This window comes from Myotis davidii, unplaced genomic scaffold, assembly GCF_000327345.1.
Source record: "Myotis davidii unplaced genomic scaffold, ASM32734v1 scaffold370, whole genome shotgun sequence".
NCBI classification, from domain to species: Eukaryota; Metazoa; Chordata; class Mammalia; order Chiroptera; family Vespertilionidae; genus Myotis; species Myotis davidii.
Genome location: NW_006288615.1, coordinates 17,737,483 through 17,758,701, shown reverse-complemented (window position 1 = coordinate 17,758,701; position 21,219 = coordinate 17,737,483). Strand labels below are relative to the sequence as shown.

At 41.9% G+C, this 21,219-nt stretch overlaps 1 protein-coding gene across 5 annotated transcripts in view; it reads right to left on the bottom strand.

The window, feature by feature from the left end:
- Nucleotides 1–1,248: 1,248 nt before the first annotated feature.
- Nucleotides 1,249–21,219, bottom strand: part of SLC25A12 (solute carrier family 25 (aspartate/glutamate carrier), member 12) — a 171,559-nt gene continuing 151,588 nt past the window's right edge. For all 5 annotated transcript variants that reach the window (XM_015561985.1, XM_006760630.2, XM_006760629.2 and 2 more), the window contains 5 exons: nucleotides 9,432–9,572; nucleotides 6,856–6,994; nucleotides 3,760–3,918; nucleotides 3,537–3,627; nucleotides 1,249–2,317 (listed from right to left, as the gene is read on the bottom strand). In XM_015561985.1, coding sequence (XP_015417471.1) covers nucleotides 2,119–2,317; nucleotides 3,537–3,627; nucleotides 3,760–3,918; nucleotides 6,856–6,994; nucleotides 9,432–9,572 — 729 coding nt within the window. In that variant the 3' untranslated portion in view covers nucleotides 1,249–2,118. The remainder of the gene's footprint in view (nucleotides 2,318–3,536; nucleotides 3,628–3,759; nucleotides 3,919–6,855; nucleotides 6,995–9,431; nucleotides 9,573–21,219) is intronic.

The following is a 21,219-nucleotide window of genomic DNA, read 5'->3' as shown; positions in this document are numbered from 1 at the left end:
TCATAACCTATACAATGCAATACTATGCAACTACTAAGAATTAAGATAAACTTTTGTGACCCAACATGAAAAGTCATGAAGTAAACAAAAGCAAGCTATCAAACACATACATGGATTTAAAAACAATCCTGTTTGAAAGTTTAAATATGTATGTATATGTGTGTGTATGTGTGTATATATGTATGTGTGTGTGTATATACGTGTGTGTGTGTGTGTGTGTATGAAAAAGAGCTACAAATGTATCCTCTAACCCAGTGGTTCTCAACCTTCCTAATGCCGCGACCCTTTAATACAGTTCCTCATGTTGTGGTGACCCCCAATTTCATTGTTACAAATTGAACATAATTAAAGCATAGTGATTAATCACAAAAACAATATGTAATTATATATGTGTTTTCCGATAGTCTTAGGTGACCCCTGTGAAAGGGTTATTCGACCCCCAAAGGGGTCACGACCCACAGGTTGAGAACCGCTGCTCTAACCTGTTAAGAGTGATAACCTCTGGGGCAGGGAGTGGCAATGGGAGAAGCAGGGCCCAGAGGGCACTTTCTCATCTTACTCTAAATACGTATTTGTATCATAGGAATCTTCTGTAAGAACATATCCACGGGCTACTTGCACATTTTTAACAGGTGGCAATAGCAAGACAACTGTATTGTTATTCATTCTATTCCAGTAAGAACTGAAAACTTTGCTTTCAAAGCTAGTTCTTTTGTTCCTGCAGGGCCTGGAGAGTCTACGGCTGTGTGCAGGGCTGTCAGCCATCACTGATGAGCACTATGGAGGATAGTAAGTGACTGGTCCATCTCCAGGCTGGTCCCTTGAAAACATTTGCATACATTCTCATATCCCGGCTCACTGGCAATAGCAATAATGTTTTCCCAAAGCACTTTGCTAAAGTAAGTAAATTCTGACACTACACATCAAATCACAACCATACTGAAGTGTAGATGTGGCTGTCAAGATGCCTGTAGAGATCTAAATTAGTAATCACACCCTCGGTGAGTGACTTCTGGAATAAGCAGTTTGTATCTGGATTCATAAGGAAGAACCTGGCCCCCCTGAATCATAAGACAGAGGTTTTTTCTTTCGTCTTCCCTCCCCTCATTCCACCCTAATCCTTTCTAAAACGAACTATTTCCTATAAAAATGTCAGAGAGGGAAACCTGATCATGAGTTATCTGGAATTAGTAGCAAATCAAAATAAAAGGCACTATCAGTATATTTATGAAGGAAAATTCAACTACATGCAGACACATTTTGGTATTTTATTTTTGACTGGAATCATATCCATTTGAGGAATATTGCCAAAGTAGCCTTTACTGTTTTGACACCTAGGCCCTTGCTGTGCCAGAGGAAGGCAAAACTAAGCCAGTAGAGCTGGAGATGCCCTGTCTCCATGAACATAATGGCAGAGGGGCTGTCTAGGAAATGCCTTTGGATCGATGAACAGAGGAGGATGTATGCACACACTTAATACAATGGAAACGCATCAGCACCCGCCAGTCTTAGCCTGTCCTCTGGCATCCACTGACATGCATCTTTTCCAAAGCATCTCTTATCCAAAGGTGTCGGCACTTGGTCTTGTTATACCTCTTTATCAGCAAGTACCTTTTTCTTCCAGAATGGAAAACAAACTAGAAATTAAATACATCCAATATTGATGCTTCAGTTCCATCAGTCACCAATGAGAGAATGAATTTAATTGTAATACATTTATTTTCGTGTGATTCTTAATAAAACACTTTCAAAACATTCTGTACATTTCAAGCCGCTAGGAACTGCATACATTCTATAAATGTGATTTGTTGGGATGAGGTGCCAAGATGTCTCTGTACAAAGATGTACAATATGTACAGTCACTCACTATAAGTGCAAGCTGTGCAAAGCAGTCTAGAACACTAACTCATGCCAAAGCTTAAAAACATTTCAACACGTAAGACTAAAGCTTGAAACTGCATTGTATCTTTTCCTGGCAAATGACTATAAACAAATACAAGTATATGACATATAGACTCAGCTCAGCCAGCATCGTGCGGCTGCCTGGGAGCATCACAGGGCTGCTCTCTAGGCCTCCCGTTTCAGGGAGCTACTCTGCCACACTCAGTGGTCGTCTCATCACTGAGCTGCTGCCACTGGCTTTGACTGAGCCACAGGGCCACTAGGAGATTTAAATTTGGGGAGATAAAGGCCAAACTTGTTTTCAATGCCAGCAAAAGTGGCTGTGGCGAGTCTGTATCCACCGATGTGATCGGGATTGGCAGGAGGAAGGTCTGCGATGCGTGACTTAGGTGTGGGTTCTGAGCCAGAGGGTTTGCTGTTGAGAGGACAAAGCTAATGGTTAGCATGCTCGGGACTGAGGATGGCACACAGCTGAACATTTCAGTCTGACTCATGTGCCACGGAAGAGTACTATTTATCCAACTATTTGCTTGTTATCTATGCTGCAGTAATCCCAATTTATAGGGGCTTTGAAAACACATTCACATATTTGATTTAGGAGACAATGGGATCAATTTCAATGCTTATAAACTTATATAAATAGATCCACAGAAAATAGATCAGAAGAAAATACACTCAAATATAAAAACTTTCTGGGAAGTGGGACTATGAGTGATTTTCTTTTTTACTTTCCTATTTTCCAAATTTTCTACACAATGCATAATCACAAAAAGTTTACATTTTTCCTTTGAGAATTTAAAACACTAACTTTTAAAACCATAAATTCATGAAAATTATTGCTAAAACTGTTTAAAGAGATATAATTCTTAGTTTTACGGAATGTGAAAGCACAGAAAAGCCTGGAGTGTAAGATTGATCATCTTTGTACAAGTCCCTCTACTTGGTTTATGAAGCAAAGACTCAGACACAGGGTTGAACTTATGCTGAAAAGCTGATAACTGCTTGCTTTGGGTATAATCTTTCCCACCCAGCAAATTCAACAAGTTGCTGCTCTTCTCTCCAGCACAAGCTTCAAGTACTAAGCCTCGAGAGGCCCAATTTCTGGCCTGGATCTCACCAGTGATTATGTCCAGAGGCGTAACCTCTCTGTTTAGTTTGCAATAAATTAGCTCTAAGAACATCCAAACCTATTCCAGTAATAAATTATAGTGAACAATGAAATCTCCGAGGTATGAGGGCTTAACTAAGTCTTTAAAAGAACAGTCACAAAAGTGTTACTAATACAAATTTACATTGCTTCTGGTGAAAAGGACATTACTAAATCTAAATAATAAGAACCGAAATCCATGAAGCCCATATTGCTTACACTAAAAAAAGGCACCTATTCACACAACATTTTAAGTGGCTGCCTCCCTAAACTTTCCCCAAGCAGCTGCTTAATACTGTGTGTGATGTCGCCTGTTGAGATCTCACCTCCCTAACACGGAGACTTTTTGATTTAAGCCCACTGTTTGATTTACATGCACTGGTCCTCTAGGCTTCTCTGTCCTTTCAGTTCCAAAACTGCCTCTGTAGGCAAAGACCTATTTGTTTTGGGTGCTTTCTTAACAAAGGTGTCAAACAGCTGCACTTACAGGCCTCCAAAGTCAACGTAAAACCACCGCTGGAGAAGTTCATAGGTGACCAAGGTAACACCAAACTGGGGAGAGGACCGAAACACTCGGGCTGAAAGAGAGATGGGAGCGGGGCACTTAACACCAGACTGACTGGCAAAGACAACCTGTGGTAATGGGGGAGGCCCCTAACGCCAGCCGCCTCTCCACACGGCCCAGCCTCTCCACAGGGCCCTGCTCCTACCTGCCGTTCCTTTCCAAAAAGCTGAGGGCCCTTCTTCCCGGAGGATCTTCCTGAAACAGTCGATGACACCACTGTATGTCGTCTGGCCAGCGCGGGCAGCCACTTGCAGTCTTGTCTTGATGACATCAGCCGGGGTTACCAGAGAAGCGGCAGGCACACCTTCCAGGAGAAAGACACATTTAATTAATCCAAAGCACCTTACGAGGACAGAAATACTACTAACATCGAACAATGCAATTAGCAACTTCAACTGCTCTAACTCATAGCCTCCTAAATAGATGCCTGGGCACTAATGTAAAAGGGATATAAACACCCAGTAATGGTGTCAGTGTGAACTCTCTTTTCTTTCTAAATTAGGAAAATATTCTGTACTATATGATCTCAAAGAACTAAGCAGGGGCAAGAGAGGAGGCAGCAATATTCCTGAGATAATTCCCAAATATTCCCCCTTAGGTTTCAATTACTTTACCTCCTTTTTTCTTAAATAAGATCAAGTGTTTTCACGTATAATAAGAAATGAGGATAATGTCAATTTAATGAGCTCCTAAATGTATCTGACATTAAACTAGGGTGGTGGTGTTTTGTTTTTTGTTTTTTGGGGTTTTTGGGGGTTTTTTGCCAATTCTTGTCACCTTAGCGTCTGAGGTGAATAGCAATACTCAGATCCCTCCCGTTTGAGGGGCTAATTTGAGAGCTGACTGTGCCTTGCTCAGACATACTTATATGACAGAAGTCATTACAATGGGAGCAGAGGAGGCCCGGCAACTGGTTAGGAACTTTAGGGGACCTGACCATGCAAGGCCTCGTCATCCATCCCCTGTGCCGAGCTCCCAGGGTCATGATGAGATTGACCAGCAGCAGGACACACAAGATGGACTTCACAACCACACCTTTTCCTTATAAAACAAAACAGGGAACAAAGGAGCCAGGTGACCTTCCTCAGGGGGGGAGGCTCACAGCTTCCCTCCACAGGGCTCTGCTTCTTACGCAACTGGAGCTGGGTAACTGGCTGCCTTTGGAAGGCTCTGAATTCTGAATATTCTCAGTGCCTGCCAGCAAAGCTTTATGGGTAAAAATTAGACAAATTCATCTCTCTTCTGAAAACTAACATCAATTGTCTGTGGGCGAGAAGTTGGTGCTGACAGTTCCGTGGAGTGTTTGCTTGGCTCCATCAGGCCCTGGCCACAGGCCTGTCCACGATTACACTGCTCGCGGCTGGTTTTGCTGCTGACTGGAGCGCACAGAGAGAAGACTTAAGGGGAAATCTGGCCCCAATGAAAACTGGGAGACTTTGGAGAGCACCATGGGGCTGGGTGAGCACTCAGTGCTGAGGCTGAGCAGGTAGCTTTACTGCCTCTCAAATGTGCATGCAACTGACTGACGTTCCAGGTGCCCAAATACGGGGGACTTTCTGAACCCCAAATAAAGGCTCAAAGCGTCCTGGGGAGTTTCTTTTTGTTGTTGCTAATCCTCACCTGAGGCTATTTTTCCATTCATTTTGAGAGAGAGTGGAAGGGAGGGAAACAAAAACATCGATGAGAAAGAGACCCATCGATTGGTTGCCTCTTGCACATGCCCCAAACAGGGCCACGGAAGCACCCTGCAATGGAGGTACGTGCCCTTGACCAGAATTGAACTCACAAACTCACAACCCTTCAGTCCATAGGGTGATGCTCTATCCACGGAGCCACGCCAGCTAGGGCCACGGGAGCATTTCTTAATCATCACGTCATTCCCTGACAAGAAGGACAACATGGTGCACCCCAAGGGCTCCTGTCACATGCCACACGTGGACGTACTCCGGCTGTGCTGGGATGGATAGCCAGGGCACCAGAGGAGAATGAACCTAGTGAGAGCCACAGGCAATGAGCTCAGGCAATCAGAGCTCCGCTGATCATTGGGGGACAGTGTTTGAGTTTGTGTTCACTCTTCATGCTCCTTTCTTTGACCTGCTGTAACGGAGAAAAAGCACGTGCCCTTTCCTTCCTGTCATTCCTGGTGCAGCGGGGAAGCCGGGTACTCCCCTTCTATCACAGTCAGCTCCTCACAGCAGGAGGAAGCCTGGACCCATGAGGTCAGAGGGAAGCATCTTGGCACCTCCTGCGTTTTTCAGGCTCCTCTTTCAGATGAATCTCTTCTGTGTCCAATTTGGTATCTTAGACAAGATGAAGGTTTTCATTTTTTCCAATAGCATTTATTATATTACTAGTGGCCCTGTGCACGGATTCGTGCACATTGAAAGGAAATTCATTAGAAGATTCCTGTGGTAATTCTGTTACTGTAAAAAATTATATGTCAAAATAGTGCATATAATATAGTATTATAAAAGTAAAACACACGTGCGATTGGTGCCAGTGAGAGCTTTATATGTATCGCACATGCACAAATCAACGTTTATTTTTAAACTGCCAGTGTGTGTCACATGTGCCGGCCAGTCGGTCAGTTGGTCAAAAGGATGGTCGGTCGGACATGTAGCCTTTTATATGTCTAGATTACCATGCTGGCCTCATAGGGAAGGCAAGGGTGAACAGAACAAAACCTCTGCCCTCAAGGAGCTCCCAGTCTAGCACAGAGGACAAAATTATACAAGCCACCATTAATAAAAGACAGAAAGTATTAAGAGGCAGAGAAGAGATGCCCATCAAGGACAAGGTGGTTTTCTGGGGAAGCACTGCTTACTCTGGTCTAAGGATGATGGCAGAAGAAACAGGAACAGCTTTAAGATAAAAGCAATGGTTTGGTAAAGAACTTCTCCACCTTAACACTTAGCTTGGCTGCACCCAAAGTTTGAGGGGCACAGAAGGCTAAGAAACACGATAATGATGAAAGCCCAATTTAGATGGGCAGATCTAATTTGGCTCCAAGTTGCTAAGCTGCATTAAGCTGTTTATCCACATTATGCAAATGTAATTAACTCTCATCAGAATTGCAGCACATCCCACAAAGGAGTAAAAACGATCATATTTAAACTAAGTCAGATACGAACAATAACCCTTCCAGAAATAAAGGGGGAAAGCACACACAGATTCTGTGCTTCGTAAGGAGAATGGGGGGCGGGGGAGGGGGGGTCTTAGGCTTAAAAAATAACTGCGTTACCTGCCATGGCTCCAGCTGCAAGGAGATTTGCACCTCCCACGCGTCCGTTTTCATCAGCCAGAAGTAGTTTGCAGTGAGCATAAACAGGAAAATAGATGGCGGAGAAGGGAATGTCTCGGAGGAAACACGCTTTGGCACCCTGTCACACAGTGAGGAAACAGAGCAAAACAGTTGTATAAACAGAGTGTGAATGTCCACAAGGTGACAAGCCTGAGGTGTCCCTCAGACAGCACTGGGATTGATGTGGAAGGGAGGTGGGGAGAACTGAACCGGTGCGGCATAGAGAAGCATACATGACTCAGAGCTTGAGAAAGACTGGTGGATTCTGGAGTTCTAGAGCTAGTAAACTAGACAATAACATCATTTTGACAACTAAGAATTTTTTGGCATTTCCAGTACAGATACAGTTTTTAAGGTTAATAAAAATTCAATTCTCAAACCTCCTGGGTTGTCCTGTTTGGCTTTGATGGGGTTGGAGGTGGAGGTGGCAGGGGAATAGACTTGGAGACGTAATATTCATAGCTTGATTCCAAAGCAACCAGCAAAGGCAGTGCCAAAACTAATAAATTACCAATTCAATCCACATCAGCTAGAGCCCCTGAAAGCCAGTTAAGAAGCTATAGGCAGTGGCAGTGGGAAAGGAAGGGGGAAGAAACCACCAATGTTCCTTTTCCCCATGTCCTAAATAGCACAGGACTGGGGGGCCCAGACAAAATATTTTAGCAGGAAGTTTCCATGGGAGGAGAAAGCCACCAGGGACAGTCTGTTAGTGACTTGGTCACACATGTTCTACTGCCCAGGGCTTTACCGAGCCAGGCGAATAGTCCAACTCTGGTACTTGTTTCCCTAATGGCTATTTTTAAAAATGTAGTTTTATTGATTTCAGAGAGGAAAGGAGAGGGGGAGAGAGAAAGAAACATCAATGATGAAAGAGAACCATTGATTGGCTGCTTTCTGCATGCTCCATACCAAGGGTTGAGCCTGCAACCTGGGCATGTGCCCTGACTGGGAAATTGAACCATGACATCCTGGTTCATTGGTTGACGCTCAACCACTGAGCCACTGGCCAGGCCGTTAATGGTTATTTTTAAAAGACACCTAAATTGGCCCTGGCCAGTGCTGCTTAATGGTTAGAGTGTCCACCCATTCATTTAAGGGTCGTAGGTTTGATTCCTGGTCAAGGGCACATACTTAGGTAGCAGGTTTGACCCCTGGGCATGTGCGGAGACAACCAATTGATGTGTCTTTCTTTCTTCCCTTTCCTTTCTTCTTTCTTTCTTTTCTTTTCTTTCTTTTCTCTTTCTTTCTTTCTTTCTTTCTTTCTTTCTTTCTCTTTCTTTCTTTTCTTTCTTTCTTTCTTTTTCTTCCTTCCTTCCTTCCTTCCTTCCTTCCTTCCTTCCTTCCTTCCTTCCTTCCTTCCTTCTCTTTCTTTCTCTCTTTCTCTCTCCTTCTCTCTCTCCTCCCTCTCCTCCCCCACCCCCTCGCCTTCCCTCCTTTCCACTCTCTCTAAAAATCAATGGAAAAAATATCCTCAGTTGAGAATTAATAGCAACAACAGAAAAAGACACCTAAAATATTTTTTAAAATATTTTTTTAATTCTAGGGACTCTCTGAAGGATGATACAAAGAGAAATAATATTAATGAATTCAGTGTCAAAGGGAATTCCAAAAGGATGGGAATTGGGGGTGAAGGGACAGAATGTGTACAAAACTCAAGATAGGCATCACTGCTTTACTGGTCTCCTAAGAGCCCTGTAGCTGTATGAGTCTAATCCACAGAATTTCTCATTTCTAATTTGCTGCTCCAGAAGCCAACTGACACGTTTTGGCAGTGATGGATCTATAAATAAGTCAGATGCTGTGGAAACTCGGTTGTCTATAGCAGCTAAGTTTACGTATTCCCTCCCTTATAACAGGCAAAAGAATGAAATGAAATACTCTTCCTTGTTTAAGAAGAGTAACAGCTTCTGCTCCATTACATCTGATCTGTAATAATGGGAATAAGTATACCTGCAGGGAAGGAATCTGTTGACTGGCATTTTGCTAAAGTACAATACACTCTATTTTTTTAATGGAATTCATTATTGACAAATCCCACCACTTAACTTCTTAAAGGCCCGAATCCTACCAAAGTCAACTACTGTTTCACTGTGGTCAAATTATTAAGACAAAGAGAAGCTCCTACTGGGAAGATAACAATAGAGATAACTCAGACTCAAAATAAACATAAGACCATCTTGAAGTCCTAAACCAGCCAAAGACAGCACCAAAGAAACTTTTCCCAAACCCATCGTCCAATCAGAGGCTGTGAGCCGCAGCCAGCGGTCGGCAGCCCGGCCCTGCCAGCAGCTCACAGGAGCCTGAGGGTGACACCAGGAGCCGTGCGCTTATGGCCTCTGCCTCTGATGCACGCGTCCTGATTTCCCTTTTGTTTGATTTTCTCCTCCAGGAGCTACCCTGCTGGACCAGACAGCTTTCCCATTTGGGGGGAGGAGGTCTGGTTTCCACTTTCTTTCACATTTCTATGGAGTCTATCACAACCTTTCTGTTGAGATAACCAGAGGGAAGCTACCCACCTTATACAAACCAAAAAGTCCCAGGTCGCGGAGCACGTTGAGGGCACTGACCCTGGGTCCTGTGGTGATCTCCCCCGCTACCTGCAGCCGAATCTTTACTATCTCCAGTGGGTTGGTAAAGATGACCTGAGAGCCGCCAGCCTGCAGGCAAGGGAGGAGAGAGAAGCAGATTTCCAAATCAGAGCCCGACTGGCAGTGTAACAAGAAAAAATCCAGAAAAGCCTCCAAGTCGTACCACTTTACGTCTCCCTCTTCACCAGGAAACAAGAGGACGGCGCTTTGGCCAGTTCACAGGGATGGTCCCAAACTGCTCAAGCCAATTTATGGCTTGTTTGTACTTGAAATGTCAGGTGTTTCTCAGACCAGTCTTTCCAGGGTCAGCCCAGCTATATACAAAATGGCAAAACTAATACTCATTTGAACCCAAAAGTGAAGCCAGATGTGGCAGTGGGGAGCTCCGATGAGAGGGCAAGAGATGCTTTGTGTCTCTTATGAACTGGAGCAAAAATTTGGATCTACAATAGTTTCTTTCCTCATCTCAGCAACCATCCACTTTGTTTAGCTCAGCCACCTGCCTCCACTTCCTTGGGCTGTAGAACAAGTAACACAACGTAGCCCCATGGGAGGTGCCTTAGTGAAAGGGGAAGTCTCTTCTGGTTCAAATTCTAAACCGTATTATCCTGAGCAAATCTCTACACAGCAATGCCCACACAAAAGGAGAGAATTTAGTAAGGAAATTTCAATATTATTTCAACACAAAACCAGAAAAATTCTTCAAGGCAGAGCTGGGAAATGGAACACCCAATTCCCATGAGTACAACACAGGCGAATCAAAGCCACATCCACATCTCTAGTGCCTGGCAGAGATCTGAACTTGGATAATGAAAGGGTATTTGTATCTGAAATCCGTTAACTAGTAGAGGGGAAAAAAGGAATGTTTAACAAAACTGTTACCAACTCCTTTTCTGGTTTCTGTAAGAAAGAAAGAATGTATATGTACATGGATATATAAAAATGAATACACTTATAAAAACTTAAATACATATCTCTATTCATGAAGTGAAAAAAGTCTCCTTTGCACAGCTTCATTTCACCTGTAGCTATTTACATTTTATACTCATAACCACCTATATTATAAAAAGGCCAGTGGCTCTAATGACCTGTCACCAGGAGATGCATGGAGCCGCTCTCATCCCTCCCCCACGGCCCACAGGCTCCGATTGCAGCAAGGCTGGCAGCCGGAGGGCAGGCAGGGCAGGCATGGCATGGCAGGCACAGCGAGGTGCACATGGATGGGCAGGGCACACGCAGGTGGGCAGGGCAAGAGCACTGCAGGGCATGCGTGGGGGGGCGGGGCTGCGAGCACAGCAAGGAGTAAGCGGGTGGGTGGGGCTGCGCGATTTCATGCACTAGGCCTCTAGTATTTACCTAATTATCTATAACTAGAGGCTCGATGCACAAAAATCTTGCAAGGGCCTTGGCCCTCACAGATGCAGTGGCTTGCCTCAGCCCTTGCAGGGCAAGCCGTGGTGGCTGCCTTGGCCCTCGCAGCCCCAGCTTTGTCCGAAGGTTGACAGGAAGGATGTCCGGAAGATCATTCAGCTATCTGGTCTAATTAGCATATGATGCTTTTACTATTATAAAGGCATAATACGCAAATCGACCAAATGACCGAACAGCAGAACACTGTCCAGATGACCTTCCAGATGACCACAATATGACACGCACTGGCACCAGGCCAGCCAAGGCGGGTGCGATGCGATCCATTGCGAAGCCCTGCGATTGATCATCCTGCAGAGGGAGGCCCGGGCCACCGGGCTGGCGGCCACAGAGGGAGGTCCAGGTCAGCTGGCTGGTGGCGCTGTGGCAGGTATGCGGGGCCAGCGAGCCATTGCCCCACAGAAGGAGGCGACTGGTGGAGGGGAAAGGGGAATCAGCGCCACACAGATGGCAAGCAGTGGCAGTGGCGGGGGCGGGGCCAGCTGCTGGCAGGCAGGGGAAGGAAAGCCCTGATAGGCTCTGATTGCCGGCCAGGCCTAGGGACCCTCCCCGAGGGGTCCCAGATGGCAAAAGGGCGCTGGGGGACACCCTCCGCCTTCCCGAGCACAAATTTTGTGCACTGGGCCTCTAGTATTATATAATCATAACTTCACTGCAATAGCATATCAAGTGTGCAACAGGAAATGTATGCCTCATTGGGACATTGTAAATCCATTCTATCTTCACTCACATTCATGTTCACTTTTCTAAATATCACAACCCTCCCAGACCTCCTTCCAAGGGGCACAAACAAGTCCCAGCCCATTCTCCTAACTGGCCTGGGGCTATAAACCCCCAACTACTCCAGTTCCAATCCTGACCCTTTACCCCCATAAACATCCACAACTGCCAACACTGACACTAGATTCTTTCCCCCTTCGTGGGAAGCTTATTGTCCTGGATTCCCCAGGGCCCTAATCCCCTTTTTGCTATCTCTCTCTGGGTTTTGTGCAACTCCCAACTCACACAATGCAGACCACTCGCACATAGGTCCCCGGGTGACTGACTGACACAGTTTTACATGTTCATTTGCCTGTGTATTTTTTAATCTGTTGCACTACAGGCAGGAAGAAACATTGCAATGTTTGAATCTAAGCAAACAATACTTTCAAAAGGATTGCTGGGTGAAAAATTATGTTAACATGATAATACAAATAATTGCTCCTGTAGCTAGTATTAAAGACCAAACCAATTGAAAAAGTTTGCTACTTCCTTGAAATCTCTTATTGAAATAATGGTTGCAAAGACTATCTTTGGGGAAATGTACTTTATGTTCTAAACTAAAGCAGATTAAAAAATAATAGAAACACAAATTTTTATTATAATCCCCCAAATTTGCCAGCACCAGACAATGTTGACTCCTGTCGCCACATGTGGATATTATGTTTAAGTAAATGTAAAGCCCTTTTGTGGCTTTCATCATTAGTAAATTATCCCGCAGAGCAGTAGCACTCCAACCAGCATTCCCCACCCGTTTCCTCCTCCCCTTCTCTCACAGACCCTTTTTGGAATCAATTGCCAGTTTACTGAGATTTGCACTCCTTTAACAACTCTTCAAATTTCTTTCCGAGTGTAACAGGCTTCTTATAAGAACAGTACAATTAAGAGAAGGAAATGACTACATTTTAAAACAAACACACTAACTGTCGTATGCTTTGAAGACTTGTTATCCAGAACACATACTAAGAGCCAACAGTGCACTGGACAGAACCACAGAACGAAACTACAAGTGAGCAGGCAGCAAGGCACACATCCACAAGTGTGTCACACCTATGTGCTCTACTACACTTGAAGGAGAAAAACTGCTAACAATGCATAGTATGTATATGTTTTAAAAGTTAATACACATTTTTAAAAACATTCTATAGTAGGCCTAGGAATATGTAGGCAAATATTACCCAGAAATACCGGATAATTTTAGAAAAAATAAAGATTGCAATTTGTCTTAAACTTTGAATATAACACTTAAAGGGAAACCTATATGGCAAATATGCACTCTCCTTTTTTAAACTCTGATATTGGTCTCTATCTCATACATACTAAATTCAAGAGGGGGGAGGGGAATAAAATCTTCAATTAACTTAATCACTCTGCTAAGAAATCTAGTAACATAAATAGGATTATAATAATGTTAGTACATCCTTAACTTAGTATTTCCTCTCTGAGAAATACAAGAAAATTATCATTTCTCCTCTATTTCAGACTCTATTGATTATAAATGGTATCATTCATTTAATAACAGCTTTTCACAGAAAAAAACAACAACACACTGCTTACAGCAAATATCAACACTGAATATACAAAATTTCAGAAGTGTGAAATTGTGAAATAAAAATATGGTAGCTTTTCAATAAAAAGAAGTACCAGTAATTTTATAAAGATGCTAATGTTTGCTATTTTGAAAGCAACAAAATTAAACAGAAAAAAATGTAAATACCCAATATGAGTTAAGTAGAAACAATTAAATGCTCTTAATCAAATAAAAAGATTGGGTAATATAATTGTGCCAATGACATAAACAGAACATAAAATATTAGGTATGCATTGATCACAAATATGTCAAAATTTACCGAAATTTGTTAAAATCAGAATGGCTTAGACATGAAAACATTGGTTGCCTCCTGAAAAGAGAAATAGTAGCTGGGAGAAAGAATTTTCAAAGCACCACTGTATCTTTTAAATTCTGAATTAAACTAATGTATTAACTACCCCCAAACCAAACCAAACTGAAAAACCTCCCAGAAAATAAGAAACAGAACTGGTTTTAGAATCAGTAGCTTCTTTTAGAACAGGGGTACTCAAACTTTTTAAACAGGGGGCCAGTTCACTGTCCCTCAGACTGTTAGAGGGCTGGACTATAGTTTTAAAAAAAAAACTATGAACAAATTCCTATGCACACTGCACATATCTTATTTTGAAGTAAAAAAACAAAATGGGAACAATATTTGTATTTGGCTGTGGCCCGCAGGCCGTAGTTTGAGGACCCCTGTTTTAGAGACTAGGTCCTCTCTCATACATTCTTCCCTGTGGTAAATTTAGTAATTTATGTACTTTGAATGCTTAAAAAAAAAAAGCACAGTTAATGCCAGTTATCTGTGGATACAAAGCTTTAAAAAAACATCTGCATCTTGGCAACCATGAATAATGCTGTAATGAACAGAGGGGTGCATATATCTTTGCAAATAAATGTTTTTAAAATTTTCAGGTATACACCCAGAAGAGGGAATGCTGGGTCATACGGTGACTCTATTCTTAATTTTTTGAGGAACCTCCATACTGTTTTCCATAGTGGCTGTGCCAATTTACATTCCCACCAGCAGTGAATGAGGGTTCCAATAATTTTTTTTTAGAAAGCTTATCTACCTCTGTATATATGATCAACAAAATCTAGTCCAATATAGCTAGTGATTTGAAATAGACACCGATATATAAAATTTCATATTAAAGCATCCTGATAACACAGCCACATGTCTTAAATGAACACTGTTTAATTTGACATCTTGCCGCTTCTGGTACCGATGCTTATATAGATAACATACCAATCTGCACAATACCTTTGGTGAGTTTTTTTTTTCACTCACCAAATCACCAAATTAGCTTTTAATTCTCTAACTGCTAAATTTCCCTCTTCAAATTATTGCTTATATTTTTGAGGAGAGGCAAGCCTTAATATTAAAACTGACTTAGATGTTTTTATTTTTCAGTATTAAATTGTCATTTGTTTGTTTAAAACTGAAATACAAATGACACAATATAGGGAACAAATTCATTTTGAATGAAGGTTACCTATATACAACAGAAATGGAAAAATGGAGAAACTTCCATTTACTTTAGAGTCACTTTTTTTTTTTAATGAGGAAATAAACCAACTAAAGCTGACAGCAAAAGCAAGGAGGGAAAGAATGCAATATTGAGATGTCACCACACGTCTGCTGTGCCTGAGGCCACGGGGCTGCACACAGGATTAGGCCTGTTCACCTTCCTGCCCTCACAATCCCACTCCAGGGCACAGTCCACAAAGAGGCTGGCGACCTGGCCCTGCCTGTGCCAAGCCCCCTGTTTACTTCCTTCTTTGATCTGTTGTCTCCTATAGTCTGCAACTACTTCCCTCCAACCACAAAATGTCTGAACAATTCATTACAAAGCCTTCCCTTACAGAGACTGATGAAAATTTTAACTTCAATTTAAAGCCACACCAGCTCCTTGAACAGATGTACAAAATATGTGCACTTAACCAGATTCAACAATAAAGTAAAATTAAAATAACCAGAAAATGAACCAAAGTCATAGAATCAGCTGTCACTAGGACTGCCAAAGAGGAATAGGAACCAACAGTGACTGCATCACACACCATCAACCAAAACATTCTCAGACTTTTATAAAGCCGTGGGAAATGCTGTGGTTCTTTCTACAATCGTTTAGGATAATGATAGTTTAAAGGGAATAAACTGCAATTTGCTCATTGCTGAGTGATGATACATGCCAGGGTATTAGGATATGAGTAGATAAAACTACACGTACTCCTAACTGGGGTAAAGGAAGCATTAAAATTCCTATATACCTATGACAAGACATTTGACATAAATGGACTTTCAACTTGTGTGCATACGTATGTGTGTTCAGATAAGTATTTAAGCATACAGTTGGGACATGTATTCCTGGGATGGGAGCTGGAGAAACTATTTCCAAACAACTCTTCAGAGATGTGACAGCTCAGCTTGCTGAGGAGGCGGGCCAGCTATAAACCTTGGCTCCCAGGGTTAGTAAAAGCTCCAAGTGGACTTCTTGCTGCACCCAACTGGGGTGGTGTGTTGGGTAGAATGGAAGGAAGAAGCAATAGAGTAGAAAGAGTCCAGGTTTGCAAGACTGTTGACCTCTATTGCCATTAATTTGGTAACCTTGGATAGGTCATAACCTTTCCAATTCTTGGTTTCTTAATATGACAACAGAGATCCTAACAACTGCCCTTCTCCCTAACAGAGCTCTTGTGCGCTAATTGAAGAGCACCATGCAAACTGAAAGCAAGGCACCAGGGGAAGGGGTCAGTTCTTCAGGAAGCTAAGTTCACACAGGGCTAAGGAAACACCTGCAATGTGATGGATTTACACTAGCCCTTTGCTGAGCAATAAATACATTTGGAGTTTTATGACTTCTATCCATTCAGAAGTATACATTCTCCAAAGAGGTAATGGGACCAGTCAGGTAAGTGCTCTAGTTAGAATTAAACATTAAAACAGATACCAGAGAGATGTTTAGAAAAAATATATAGGTCAGGCCATTTAGACTTTCAAACTTTCTGCTCTGTTGACCTGAAAAGATATTACATTTTTCCCCACTTAAGTGAACAGGTATATCTAAACATAACTGACACCATTAAGGTAATTAAGAAACAGGTCATAGCCTGGGAAGAATATTGATAGCACCTATATTTGCAAAGTACTGTCTCTATGATGTATTAAAGAACTACAAGTCAACAATAAAAAATAAGAATAACAATGAAAAATAGGCAGAAGACCTGAACAGATACTTCACAAAAAAAGATGTATGAATAGCCAATAAGCACATGAAAGGATGCTTAATATCTTTAGGCTTTAGGGAAATGCAAATTAAAACCACAATAAGATATCATTTCCCACCAATTAGAACGACTAAAATTTTTTTAAAAAACCCAACTAAGAACATGAAACATTGGTGACTTCGGTGAGGTTGTGGAATAATTGAATACACTACTGATGAGACTCTAAAATGGTCCACTCACTTCAAAAAACCAACCAGCAGTTTCTTTCAAACTGAAAATACATCTACTTTATTACACTCTTAGATATTCATCCATGAAAAATGAAAGCATATGACTTGAAAATACTGTTAAGCAAAATTCTGTCAACAACGAAAGAACACATTTTGTACGATTCCACGTATATGAAATCTGAGAAGAAACAAAACTGGTGGCAGAAATCCGAACAGTGGTACCTGGGGGAGGGGAGGAGTGATTGTCTGGGAAAAGGCATGAATGAATCTTCTGGTGTAAAATGTTCTTTATCTTGTTTTGGGTGGTGACTTCATGGGTGTATACAATTGTTAAAACTCATTGAGAAGACTGACATCTAAGATCTGTACATTTTGGTACATTAATTGTAACTAAATTAATACATATGTATATATATTCAGGTATGTTAAATTTTTATTATATATACTAGAGGCCCGGTGAACAAATTTGTGCATGAGTGGGTTCTGGCTGGCCCGCCCCGATTAGGGCCAATTGGGCAGGGCTAGCCGGGGGGAGGGGCCATGGGCAGTTGGCAGGCAGGCCCCACCCCCTGGTCAAACTCTCATTTGAACTCCCAGTTGAGGGGACAATTTGCATATTAGCATTTTATTATATAGGATACCCATATAATAAAAAGGGAAGAAAAAAAAGCTGGTACAAAGTTGAATAGGTTCATCTAGGTTTATTTTGATACATGGACAAGGCCCTGATTTAATTCTCCAAGAGAGCATTACAGAATAAAAAGAGTTGGTCTTAAAATAAAAATATTTGGACTCACATGAAACCTGCAGCATATATTAACTGTGTGATGGGGTGAGAGAATTAGCCTTTCTGAGCCACTGTTCTCCATCTACATATTTCATATCAGTGACAATAGTGCATTTTAAAGTACTTAAAAAATTCTAACTTGACATTAAAATATTATTCTTGCCCATAACAGATATAGTAAAAACTCAAGCCCTGGCCGGTTTGGCTCAGTGAATAGAGTGTTGGTCTGCAGACTCAGGGGTCCCGGGTTCAATTCCGGTCAAGGGCATGTACCTTGGTTGCGGGCACATCCCCAGTGGGGAGTGTGCAGGAGTCAGCTGATTGATGTTTCTCTCTCATCAAAGTGTCTAACTCTCTACTTCTCTCCCTTCCTCTCTGTAAAAATCAATGAAATATATTTTAAAAAAGCAAAAAACAAAAACAAAAAAACCCCCTCAATTATATTTGTGTGATGTGGACATGTAATATGTGTGAATATATATATGTCTTTATACATATAGAGAGAGACTTTCTAATAGAAAAATAAAAACAGCCTGATAAGAATGACTTACCAATGAGAAAAAATTATTTTATTTTATTTATTTTTTTAAATATATTTTATTGATTTTTTACAGAGAGGAAGGGAGAGAGATAGAGAGTTAGAAACATCGATGTGAGAGAAACATCGATTAGCTGCCTCCTGCACATCTCCTACTGGGGATGTGCCCGCAACCCAGGTACATGCCCTTGACCGGAATCGAAACTGGGACCCTTCAGTCCGCAAGCTGACGCTCTATCCACTGAGCCAAACCGGTTTCGGCGAGAAAAAATTATTTTAAACTTGTTAGTACATACATATTAATCAAACAACATCCATAACAGGTATTTACTCAGTAACTGCACATGCACACACACACACACACACACACACACACACACACACACACACTCTTACCCATCCCCACCTAAAGGAAGGTCAAGCAATTACTAAACCTAAAGTGCAATTTATAGACTCAAAAAACCTTTCGTTAGCACATCTAAATTATGATAAATTCTGAACTAGTAAGTCCTCCTTGGGAAGTTTTGTTTGTTTTTATTTTCTTTATTGATTAAGGTATTTTATATGTGTCCTTATCCCCTCATTGCCTCCCCACCCCCCACTCATGCCTTCACCCCCCGGTGTCTGTGTCCATTGGTTATACTTATTGCATGCATACAAGTCCTTTGATCTCTCCTCCTTATCCCCACCCTCTCCTACCTTCCCTGTGTTTGACAGTCTCTTGGGAAGGTTTTGATAGAGACATAAAACAAGAGTTTAATGTTCACAATGAAGATTCAAAATTTGAAAATGCGCACTCTGTTTATACTCCTGTTCCCAAAGGTTATATTGTATTTCTAGAGTGAGAAGTTCCATTGTGACTCCCTGCTGACCTCAGAAATGGAGAGTAGCTTTCATTTGCAATCAGAAAGTCAGATTGAACAAAACTTCCATCTGGCTTAAAAAGGAATGTTTGTGTGTGAGCATGTGTATGCATACACACATACACATGCACACAAGCATGTATATAGAAACATTAGAAGGAAATATACCAAAATGTTGTCAATAATTAAACTGTCATTTGGTAATATCTCTGGTTAAGGCAAAAGACCCTAAAAAATTAAGGTTAAAAAAATCTATATATATAAAAGCCTAAATGACCGGCACGGCTGAACGACCGGTCAACCAGTCGCTATGACACACACTGACTACCAGAGGGCAAATGCTCAACTGGGTCAGTGTGCTCCCACAACCAACCTCCCGTGGCCAGCTGGCGGCGGCGGCACCTGTTCCTTCTGCGCCCAATCCAGCGACCTTTGCCTTCTCTCCCGACTCCACTGAAACCTTTGGTCCCCAGGCTGGGACGGGGAACCGGGGGTGGGTGGTGGCGGACGCAACCCCTTTCCCAGGGTGGCTGAGGGCCGGCTCCCTCCTTGGGGTCTGCGGCCAACCTGCTGCACCCTGTCCCTCAACCCCTGGCCAGCAGGCCCTGATTGGCACATGGTCCCTCCCCCTGTTTTTCTCCCCTGGCCGGCAGGCCCAAATTGGTCCGGCCCTGATCAGCCCTGATCACCAGCTAGGCCTAGGGACCCCACCTGTGCACGAATTCGTGTACCAGGTCTCTAGTGGAATATAAGATCAAAGCCCTAAATGTGAGAGCTAAAACTATAACTCTTAGAAGAAAACAGAGGTATAAATCGTCATGACCTTAGATTAGGCAATGATTTCTTAAATATAACATCAAAAGCTCAAATAACAAAAGAAAATATAAATTGTACTTCAAAAAAATCAAAGTACAATTCTTCAAAGGATACAGTCAGGAAAGTACAAAAATATTTGCAAAAAAAATCTGATCTGAGACTCAATATATAAAGAAATCTTATAACTCAATAATAAAAGACAACCCAACTAAAAATGGACAAAGAGCCCTATCTGGTTTGGCTCAGTGGTTAGAACATTGGCCCGAGGACTGAAGGGTCTTGGGTTTAATTCTGATCAAGGGCATGACCTCAGTTGCAAGCTTGACCCCCAGTCCAGATTGGGGCACAAGTGGGAGGCAATCAATCAATATGTCTCTCTCACATAAATGTTCCTCTCTCTGTCTCTTCCCTTTCCTTCCACTCTCACGAAAAATCAATAGGGGAAAAAAATCCTCAGATGAGGATTAACAAAACAAAAAAATGTGGAAAAAAATTCTACATACATTTCTCCAAAGGAAATAGACAAATGCAGATAGATAAATGCCATATGCATGAAAAGATGTTCAACATGGGCATGCATGCAGGTGTGTGTGCACACACACTAAGCCACCTCTTCCATAAGAACTTTGGTTACAGAAAGGTGAGGACCCACATATGTGCCAGGCTGATAACTCTCATCAAGGAGAATTCAGAGCAGCCTCTCTCTGACGCTCAAGGCATCTTCTCTGAATTAAAAACTACAAAGGTCAGTGACCTCATCACCTCAGGTTCCACATGCAACTGAGGAAGGTGTAGCCAAGATTTTCAGCTAATTCAACTAAAAGTTATTAAGGTTTTCAGGGACAAAATGGACTAAGTATGTCTTAAACAAATCACATAATGTATTGCCAAATATGAAATGAACACCACAAATAAAATTAATTTAGCTGCATACTTAGATTTGAGAATTGGTCTAAATCCAATGTCACACTCCCATTTTAGATAGAAACCTTTGTGCTCTCTTAAGTAAATATAATCTGAACCACTGCGTTCAGAACTGTTCACAGCCTCAACATAGTTATGGTTGTTTGCTGTATCCTCTTGTCCCTAAAGAAGAACAATTATAAATATACTACAGTGGCTTCTTCAGTACTTCACCTAAATATAAAGGCCCAATTAATCCATCATCTCATACTTACAGTAACAGTCAATATAAATGTATGGTAACTCTCTCCATTACTACTATTTACTGTGATATTTAAGAAGAATCAGAATTAGAACTTCAAAAAGTGTGGAAGGTAATGTTTCAGGAGCTTTTAAGAAACTGAGCTGATAAAACACTACCTGTTTTCTGCACTCAAAACCAGTTAGACCAGTGATGGCGAACCTTTTGAGCTCGGCGTGTCAGCATTTTGAAAAACCCTAACTTAACTCTGGTGCTGTTTCACATATAGAAATTTTTTGATATTTGCAACCATAGTAAAACAAAGACTTATATTTTTGATATTTATTTTATAT